Source organism: Colobus angolensis, unplaced genomic scaffold, assembly GCF_000951035.1.
Source record: "Colobus angolensis palliatus isolate OR3802 unplaced genomic scaffold, Cang.pa_1.0 Scaffold44, whole genome shotgun sequence".
In the NCBI taxonomy this organism is placed as follows: Eukaryota; Metazoa; Chordata; class Mammalia; order Primates; family Cercopithecidae; genus Colobus; species Colobus angolensis.
In genome coordinates this window covers 923,737-933,831 of record NW_012117821.1, presented here as the reverse complement: position 1 = coordinate 933,831, position 10,095 = coordinate 923,737, and the positions used below count along the sequence as shown (strand labels likewise).

The 10,095-nt window shown below is 56.6% G+C and overlaps 1 protein-coding gene across 1 annotated transcript in view; it reads right to left on the bottom strand.

Annotated features, from left to right (window-relative positions):
* Positions 1-10,095, bottom strand: part of EXD3 (exonuclease 3'-5' domain containing 3) — a 92,460-nt gene that overhangs the window by 66,843 nt on the left and 15,522 nt on the right. The window contains exons 3-4 of the mRNA XM_011957231.1: positions 4,247-4,420; positions 3,724-3,891 (exon numbers count right to left, since the gene is read on the bottom strand). Of these exons, the coding sequence (XP_011812621.1) occupies positions 3,724-3,891; positions 4,247-4,420 (342 nt within the window). The remainder of the gene's footprint in view (positions 1-3,723; positions 3,892-4,246; positions 4,421-10,095) is intronic.

Here is a 10,095-nt window from a genome sequence, read left to right as displayed (position 1 = left end):
CTGTGGGGAGGAGCGCGGGGCCCGGGGCGGGGTCTCAGGGACAAGGGGAAGGGCCTCAGGGCCGTGGGAAGGAGCGCAGGGCTGGGGAGGGGCACGGGGCCACCTCACCACATGGGGAGGGGCGCAGGGCCTGGGAGGTGGGCTTAGGGCCGTGTGCATGGGTGCAGGGGCCACCACATGGGGACCACCCCAGCAGTGACACCCACAGCTTCACACAAGGGCTCTGACCCCTTCTGGACTAGGGACCCCCTGAGAAGCTGCCAGGGCTCGGGAAGGCAGGAGTGCAGGCCTGGACCTTCACCACGTTCAGAACCACAGGGTGGTCACAGCCCGCCCTGGCTCTGCTCCTCCTGCCCCATGTGGGCACTGTCAGGTGCAGCGGGGTGGAGGATGGGACTGCACCCGTCACGTCCTTGAGGCCAGGCCCTCAGCAGGTGACACTGGGACCAGGGAGGCTGGGGGCACAGTAAGGGGCAGGTAGCCAGGCCTCTCCTCACCACTGCTGGCCCTGGCCTCCCTCTGAGGACAGACTTCAGGCTCCAGGTCCCAGCCCTCGGCGGGCCCCGCCCATCCAGGAACCCCTCTGAGCCCAAGAAGGAGGCCTCAGGCTTGGGGAGGAGCCTGGGCGGGGCTGGGTGCAGGCTGTGTTCCCCAGCTGCGCGGCTTCTGCCTCCCTGTCCTGCACACTGGGACCCCATCAGAGGGGGGTCAAGGTGCCCAGCTCAGCCCTTCTCTTCTCCACAGCCATTCAGAGCCCAGGGCTAACAGGTGTCCAGACCTTTCTTTCTAGGCCCGCAGGAGCTCTCTGGGCACCCGGGGCCTCTTGAGGCCAGGTGGGCTTTCTGGACATGCAGGGGTCCTGGGGCCCCCAGCCTCTGTGTCCACATTTTGTACCTGGAGCCTGGTGGAGGCTCTGTGACCTGGCAGCTCAGGGGACAGGACAAGGATGGAGCTCCCTCAACTCCACCCTGGAAAGGGCAGAGCCCAGGCTTCCTCATGGGCAGCCTTGGTGACAGGGGTGGAGGGCCGGGGGGTGGCAAGTAGCAGACCCACCCCTTCCAGGAAGCTCCCTGGCCTGACCCCTGTCTCAGGCTTCGGGGGCCCTGCATGGCTCTTTCACTGTGGTGGTGCCTGGCTTAGAATCAGTGTCCAGTCATTTCTGTCTGTACTTCCCCGAGAGGATGGTGTACAGCTGCCCACTGTCCACGCCTGGCCACTTGGGAAACTCAGCAGGCACAAAAAGGTCACCTGGCCCCAGAGTCAGGCCCAGGGAGCGGACAGCAGAAGGTGAAGAGTCGTGGACCCCATGGGAGAAACGAGCCCGGGGCTGGGTCATGAGGACAGATGGGGCAAACTGGGCCCCTCCGCACCAGCCAGACCTCCCCGACCTCTGCTGCCAGAGGATGGGAGGCATCCACCAGGAAGAGAGAGATGAGGCTGTCCAGCTGGCGGGGTCGGGGTGGGGTTGCAGAAACCTCTAGACAGGCCCAGGAGCTGCTGCTTTCAGGGAAAAAAAAAAAAAAAAAAAGAAAGAAAATCCGGAGGGGTTGTGGTGCCAACCATCGGGAAGGGCATTCCCCGGCTCCCCTGGGCCCCCCACTCTGAGGGGCAGGAAGGCTGGGCAGGTGCCCAGGCTGGAAGGCCGAGGACCCCAGCGACAGCCCTGCCTCCCACCTCTGCATGGGCCTGGAGCCAAGAGGGCCTTTTTTTTTTTTTTTTTTAAAGCAAAGCTATCTTTTTACCTTGATAAGCTGTTTAAAAAATGTAAATAAAATAACTCAGCGGACAAAAGCAGGCATTCATCCTGCCCAGGGCCAGCCGCTGCCCTCGACATGAAATATCGCAGCACATTGAGTCGTGAGTCCCGGCTAATCCGAGCGGACAGGCCTGAATGCGGCCCCTTTCGGCCGGGCGCGGCGGTGAGCAGTGGAGCATGCATTGCCTGCCGGGCGGCCCCGCTCGGGGACAATGGCTTTCTTCGCCGAAGGGGCCTGTGCGGGACAAGACCCCCTTTGTGTGGGGATTCCTGCTTCGGAGCGCGAGGGAGGCGCATTCAGCCGGCCCCAGACAGTCTTTGAAAGGCTCTGTAACAGAAGACGGCCCGAAACACTAGCCTGCCTTCTGCCTCCCTGCACTCTCCGCAGGCACGGCCGCCATTCAGCCACATGAGCGGGACCCTCCATCCTGCATTGTCCCATGCCTGACCATCGTGGCTTCTTAGCGCCATGCACCCGCCGCGAGAGGACGGCCCCGGGAGTGACAGGCGACAGTGCTGGGGGTGGGGCCCGCGCGGCCGACACAGGGCACAGTCCTGTGAGGGCCCGGCCAGGGCAGCCCCCAATGCCCGTGCCCAGGTTCCAGTGCACCTGCTCGCCATGAGGGGTTGTGCTGAGAAGAGGAATCCGGGGTGCCAGCGGGACAGCCTCAGCAGCAGGGTCCCATGTGGGCAGGCAGCGGGGTGGTGCCCATCATGTTCGGCCCTGAAGTTAAGGGGACCCTGACGGGGTGGGGGGCGGACCAATGCCCCCGAGTGCCAGCCTCCTCATACACGATCAGTGCACCCTGAGCCGAGCACCCCCAGGCCAGGCACCCCCAAGCAGGACACCCCTGGCTTCTTTGCTGTATCTCTTGCTGCACCCTGGAATCTGCACTGGGATCTGCAATCTCAGGGCACCGAGAAGTGATAGGGGCACCCCTGCACCTGCAGGAACAGCTCAGAGCCACCCCACGCAAGACGGCCGCCTCCCTACCCACTGCAGGCCCCGCCGACTGCTCCACACAAACCCAAGTCACAGCTTGGCCAGGCTCGGGACGACGGGGCTGCGATGCTAGGACCTGGTCTTCCTCTTGGAACGTTCTGGGCTTAAAAGTCAGCCTTGTTCACAAAGGAGACTCAGCAAACCACCATGATTCCAAAAGCTCCACCAATTCTTATCCAGACATCTTTAGCTGCCAACCCCACGCTTCTGCCACGCTGCTTAAGACCCGGCCCCAGACATCAAGGGACCAAAGCCACCTCTCCCGCCAGCAGCCAATGAGGGGTTGGATACTGACCGGACGTATCTCGCACCTGGGTGACTGTGCCAAGGCGTGACTGGTGCCCTGGCCCTGAACCTCATCCTGTGTCCCAGGCGCCGGCACTGCCCACACTGGGCCTGTGAGCGGGCACCACTCTGGGGGTGCTGTGGGCGGTGGGGCCGGCAGCAGCTGCTCCCACAGCCCCTCTGCTCAGCCCCTCCCAGGAGCGATTCCTTCCAGGGCGCTCACTGCCGTGCTGGGGACTCAGTCAGCCCCCAGTGCCCAGGAGGCAAACTCACCCACAAAGGGCAGCCTCCCGGGTGATCCTGTGAAGGTTCCGGAGGGACGGAGACTAACAGGCATGGTGGGGTGTGGCTTGACCGAAGCTCAGGCCCAGGCCCACCTGGGACCCTGTGAGTGTGAGGGCCTGATGGGTACCGGGAGACACAGGGTTGGCAGGGGGAGACTCAGGCCTGGGATCAGGTTGTGCCCTGACGTGTCTGTTGGCTCAGGAGGCCTGAAGGCTCCTGGGACCCGGCACCCCACGTATAGCTGATGGCTGCCCATGGCCGGGTCCTTGATACCCCCATGTAGAAAAGGAGCCCCAAACAGCCCCCACACAGAGGCGGCCCTGAGCCAGGCACATCCTTGCCCTGCCGCCCGAGAAGCCCTTTCCCCGTGGACCCGGCCATGTGGGCCACTCACTTCTCTGAACCTGCCCTCGTGGTGGAGGCGGTGGACGTGCACCAGCAGGCAGCTCCTGTCTGCATCCTGCAGCTGGAAGATGCTGGTCAGCGGTGCCACAAGGCTGCGGGGGCTCTCAGTGAGGACTCGGATCGCTCGGGCCTGCAGCTGCTTCAGCCTCAGGCTGTGCTGGAAGGGCAGGGACCCAGCCTTACCGGACGTAGCACCCAGTGGCTGGGCCGTGGGGCCGACTGGAGCAGGCTGGGCTTAGGAGGCAGTGCCTGCCACTGTGGCCATGTGTGGGCATCAGGTGGCCTGCAGGGCTGGGGCATGGGAGGGGCGAGGCTGGTCTCAGCACATGGCTGTCATGGGGCTGAGGTTATGAAGCCATAGGCTGGGTCTTGGCCACAGCTCCCAGCATCCCCCTGCCCTTCCCCAGCTTGCTCAGCAGGCTGCAGAGGCCTGGGCAGGTGGGTGCCAGGTCCACTGTGCTGAGGGGCAGGGACAGGAAGGGAAGTGACTGTCACAGAGCCCACGGGCTCACCTGGGCAGGGCTCGGGTGTGGCTGTGCCTGTAGCCAGCACTGCAGCTGGCGGGAGATCCAGGCCTCCAGGGAGGGGCCCTCTCCCCGCTGGCCCCGGCAGCTCTCCAGCATGTCCAGAAGCCCCGCCAGGGGGTTGTCCAGGGCAGCAAACCCCTGCCAGGCTTCCTCCTGGAGCTGTGGAGACACAAAACCACACTGTCACTTTGTCTTGCACTCAAAGTCTCCTGGCAAGGCCTCCCTATCGCAGAGAGGTTTTTAAAATTTAATGCATTCAGAAGGTAATGGTGGCCATTCAGCCACCATCCACCTCCCTGACTTTTCATGCCGCTGAGGAGATTCCGTTCTGGTCCGCTGCACCCCAGGCCCCCAGGGGCGGTGGTCATTGTCTGCACTAATTATCCCATAAAGACAGAGGGCCTGCTCTCCAGGCAGACAGAGGGCCGCTGGCCTGGGAGGCGACCGCAGCCCGAGCCACAGGTTCACAAGTCACTTCACCTGTGGCCCTCTCGGGACATGGGCCCGACCTGCCCTCAGCAGGCGAAAGAAACTGAAAGGCAAGAACCAAAACCCAAAATGAAAAATGCCTTTTATGTGCTTTTTCTATCCCTGACCTACAGGAGATTTGGGAAACGGGTAAGAGGTGGACAAAGAGAAGCAAAGTGTCTGTTTTGGTCTCTGGCTTCCAGAAGATTCTAAAGCAAGTCGGCCCTTGCTGCTGCGGGCAGCCTCGGTGGCGCCATCCTCTATGGATGCCCGCAAGCGATTCAGCTGCTATTTGCTTCAAACCACAACGACTGCTTGCAGGTCATTCCGCAGGTGGAATCCTAAGAGCTAAAGGGGTGGACAGGTTCACAGCTCAGCACTCGGGACAGAGCGCAGCAGCTGATACCCTACCCTGAAGCCCACGGCCACGCAGGTGGGCAAGAGGGCGAGTTCCCAGCTGCTGGCGCCAGCCACGGGATGCGCCCCCAGAGGCCCAGGGAGGCTGCAAGCCGAAAGTGTGGGCCGTGCTGTTCTCGTCCCTGTGATGTGGACGGTGTGCTCCCCACGGGGCTCCAGGAGCAACATCCTCAGGCTGCCACGCAGCTTTGAAAGCACCGTGCTCCGGAGATTTGGCAAGCTTACTGAAACGAAAGGCACACTTCGGCTCCCAGCACCTGACAGCTCTCCCCACAAACACCTGGGAACAGCCGCAGAAACACGCGGGTGAGTGCATGAGGAGACCTCAGCACTGTCCAGGAGGGTGTGACACCCACAGGGGCAGGAGGCAAGGCTGGAAAGTCGAGACCCTCCAAAGGATGCCCCTCGGGGAAAGTGGCCAGAGAGGGTGAAAGGCAGCTTGTCTGTCCCTCTGGACTCTGGGAAGAAACAGAAAGTCATCCTGAAACAAAGCCTGAGCGTCTCATGCATCTGGAACTTGAAGGTGCTCCAGGAACTTAGTTCTAGCCTGAGTGAGTTCTAGCCCGAGTGAGTTCTAACTCTAGTGAGTTCTAGCTCTAGTGAGTTCTAACTCTAGTGAGTTCTAGCCCGAGTGAGTTCCAGCCCTAGTGAGTTCTAACTCTAGTGAGTTCCAGCCCTAGTGAGTTCTAACTCTAGTGAGTTCTAGCCCGAGTGAGTTCCAGCCCTAGTGAGTTCTAACTCTAGTGAGTTCCAGCCCTAGTGAGTTCTAACTCTAGTGAGTTCTAGCCCTAAAGAGTTCTAGCTCTAGCGAGTTGTAGCTCTAGTGAGTTCTAACTCTAATGAGTTCTAACCCTAGTGAGTGCTAGCCTTAGTGAGTTCTAGCCTTAGTGAGTCTAGCTCTAGTGAGTTCTAGCCCTCAGGAGTTCTAGCCCTAGTAAGTTCTAGCTTTTGTGAGTTCTAGCTCTAGTGAGTTCTAGCCCTAGCGAGTTCTAGCTCTAGTGAGTTGTAACCCTAGTGAGTTCTAGCCCTAGTGAGTTGTAACTCTGGCGAGTTCCAGCTCTAGCGAGTTCTAGCTCTCCTGAGTTCTAACTCTAGCGAGTTCTAGCTGTAGTGAGTTCTAGTTCTAACGAGTTCTAGCTCTCATGAGTTCTAGCTGTAGTGAGTTCTAACCCTGGTGAGTTCCAGCTCTAGTGAGTTCTAACTCTAGTGAGTTCCAATCCAAGTGAGTTCTAACCCAGTGAGTTCCAGCTCTAGTGAGTTCTAACCCTAGTGAGTTCTAGCTCTAGTGAGTTCTAGCCATAGTGACTTCTAACACTAGTGAGTCCTAGCCCTAGTGAGTTCCAGCTCAAGTGAGTTCTAACCCTAGTGAGTTATAACCCTAGTGAGTTCCAGCTCTAGTGAGTTCTAGCTCTAGTGAGTTCTAACCCCAGTAAGTTCGAGCCCTAGTGAGTTCCAGCCCTAGAGAGTTCTAGCTGTAGCGAGTTGTAGCTCTAGTGAGTTCTAACTCTAATGAGTTCTAACCCTAGTGAGTTCTAGCCCTAGTGAGCCCTAGCTCTAGTGAGTTCTAACCCTAGTGAGTTCCAGCCCTAGTGAGTTCTAACTCTAGCGAGTTCCAGCTCTAGCGAGTTCTAGCCCTTGGGAGTTCTAGCTCTCGTGAATTCTAGCTGTAGTGAGTTCTAGTTCTAACGAGTTCTAGCTCTCAAGAGTTCTAGCCGTAGTGAGTTCTAACTCTCGTGAGTTCTAGCCCTAGTGAGTTCTAGCCCTAGTGAGTTCTAACTCTAGTGAGTTCTGGCTCTAGTGAGTTCTAGCCCTTGTTGGTTCTAACTCTAGCAAGTTCTAGCTCTAGCGAGTTCTAACTCTCATGAGTTCTAGCTCTAGGGAGTTCTAGCTCTCGTAAGTTCTATCCCTAGTGAGTTACAGCCCTAGTGAGTTATACTTCTATTGAATTCTAGTTCTAGTGAGAAAGTTCTAACTCTAGTGTTCCAGCTCTAGTGAGTTCCAGGTCCTCTAGTGAGTTTTAGCTCTTGTGAGTTCTAGCTCTTGCGAGTTCTAGCCCTAGTGAGTTGTAGCCCTAGTGAGTTCTAGTTCTAGCACATTCCAGCTCTAGCAAGTTCCAGGTCCTCTAGTGAGTTCTACTTCTCCTGAGTTCTAGCTCTCATGAGTTCTAGCCCTAGCGAGTTCTATCCCTAGCAAGTTCTAGCCCTAGTGAGTTCCAGCTCTAGTGAGTTCCAGCCCTAGTGAGTTCTATCCCTAGTGAGTTCTATCTGTAGTTAGTTGGCCGAAGCAAAGCATCATTCTTTAACCACTTTGCCGGGATGCGTGGGACCTAGGTCACCAGAGGGAAAAAGTTCCAGTAAATGAGCTCACAATGAAAACTTAGAAAACACACAAGGAAGAAAGCCACCATGAGTGACAACTGCAAGTAAGTTGATTAAAGCTCTGATAATGTGGAGTTACAGGACATCGATTTGGGAATGTGTAAGCAACGACCCCCATTCTCGTAAATGATAGTTCACTTATGTTTTACTCTCCCTTCTCTTCTCCTTCCCCACTTCTTATTTCTTTAGAAATGCAATGATAGCCTTTCATCTCCTGTTCACTAGACACTCCCTACAGGGCAAGCTCATCTATCCATGTGCTTAGAGGTTCGGAGCAGAACTCTTGCCCGCAGGAGGCCGCCTCAAGAGACAAGTTGATTTACAGCCCAAAGTGTGCCTGCTGGAGTTTCCGGCCACCTTCACAGCCTCTTTCTACCCATGGAGACGCCAACTCAACTTCCAGGTAGATAAGGCACAGAGACCCCCCATCTCCTCGCTTCCTCCTGACCTTTTAAAAATGCCTCTTTTGGCCAGGCATGGTGGTTCACGCCTGTAATCCCAGTACTTTGGGAGGTTGAGGCAGGCGGATCACCTGAGGTTGGGAGTTCGAGACCAGCCTGACCAACATGGAGAAATCCCATCTCTACTAAAAATACAAAATTAGCTGGGCGTGGTGGCGCATGCCTGTAATCCCAGGTGCTCGGGAGGCTGAGGCAGGAGAATCACTTAAACCCAGCAGGTGGAGGTCGTGGTGAGCCGAGATTGCGCCATTGCACTCCAGCCTGGGTGACAAGAGAGAAACTCCATCTCCAAAAAAAAAAAAAAGCACCTCTTTCTGCTCCAAAAGCTAAGCCATACCCATCATGCATGAGGCCTGCACTTGGTCCCCCAAACCAGCTACAGAATAAAAAGTCACTTTCTTTCTACCAGACCTTATGCCTGTGACCTGGACTCTCTGAGCAGCAGTGTGGTTACAGCCAAACACAGAGAGTCGGTGGACAAACGCAGGAACGATGCATCAGCCGGGCGTGGTGGCCACGCCTGGAATCCAGCGTTTTGAGAGGATGAGGCGGGCTGATAGCTTGAGCTCAGGAGTTCAAGACAAGACTGTGCAACATGGCGGAACTCCGTCTCTACCAAAAATACAAGAAATTAGCCAGCATAGTGGAACCTGTAGTCCCAGCTACTTGAGAGGCTGAGGCAGGAGAATCGCTTGAACCTGGGAGGCAGAGGTTGCAGTGAGCCGAGACTGCGGCACTGCACTCCAGTCTGGGCGATGTAGAATCAGACTGTGTCAAAAAAGAAAGAAAAGAAGGGAGGGAGGGAGAAAACCTAAGAGAACTTTAAAAACAAAAAATAGTCATTGAATTTTTTTTTTTTTTTGAGACAGAGTCTTGCTCTGTTGCCCAGGCTGGAGTGCAGTGGTGTGATCTTGGCTCCTGCAATCTCTGCCTCCTGGGTTGAAGCGATTTTCCTGCCTCAGCCTCCCAGGTAGCTGGGATTACAGGTGCACACCACCATGCCTGGCCAAGGTTTTGTATTTTTAGTAGAGACAGGGTTTCACTACGTTGGCCAGACTGGTCTCGAACTCCTGACTTTGTAATCTGCCCACCTCAGCCTCCCGAAGTGCTAGGATTACAGGCATGAGCCACGGCATTTGGCTGAAATTTTTAATAAAAGCAGTAGTTTGACAGTTCCTCAAAAGATAAACACAATTACCACATGATCTGGCAATTCTATTCCCAGGCAGGTTCCCAAAGATTTATTTATTTATTAAAAAAATTTTTTTTTTTTGCGATGGAGTCTCCCTCTGTCGTCCAGGCTGGAGTGCAGTGGCACGATCTTGGCTCATTGCAACCTCTGCCTCTGGGGTTCAAGTGATTCTCCTGCCTCAGCCTCGTAAGTAGCAGGGACTACAGGTGCACGCCACCACGCTCGGCTAATTGTTGTATTTTTTGGTTGAGATGGGGTTTCGCCATGTTGGCCAAGCTGGTCTTGAACTCCTGGCCTCAGGTGATCCTCCCACCTCAGCCTCCCAAAATGCTGGGATTACAGCCATGAGCCACCACACCCGTCCTCCCCAAAGATTTAAAAACAGGGGCTCAAGCAGATGTTTGTAGATGAATTTTCAGAGAAGTACTTGTCCACAACAGCCAGAGGTGGAGATGGCCCAGATGCCCCTCAGCTGTGTACGGAGAAACAGCGTGTGGCCTGGCCACGTATTACTCAGCCACGGGAAAGGAGGAAGCTGACACAGACTTCCACGTGGACAAAGCCTTGATATCGTGCTAAATGAAGAAGCAAGTCACAAAAGACCCCATGTTATATGATCGCATGTGTGTGAACTATCCAGAAGTGGCAAATCTGGAGGCAGAAAGCAGGTGAGGGGTGACTGGGGCCTGGGGCTGAGGGGAGTGGGGGCATCTGTGTGATGGGTACGGGGTTTGCGGGTGAGCGGTGACTAGGCCTGGGGCTGAAGGGAGTGGGGGCGTCTGTGTGATGGGATCGCCGGCCCCTCCTCCCTTCGAGACCCTCACTAGTCTTTACTCCTCATTACTGATCCCCTCAGCTACAAAGAGCCCCCTGCTGTGCATGGAAAAAACAACGTGAGCCTCCCCACCCCAACCCCGT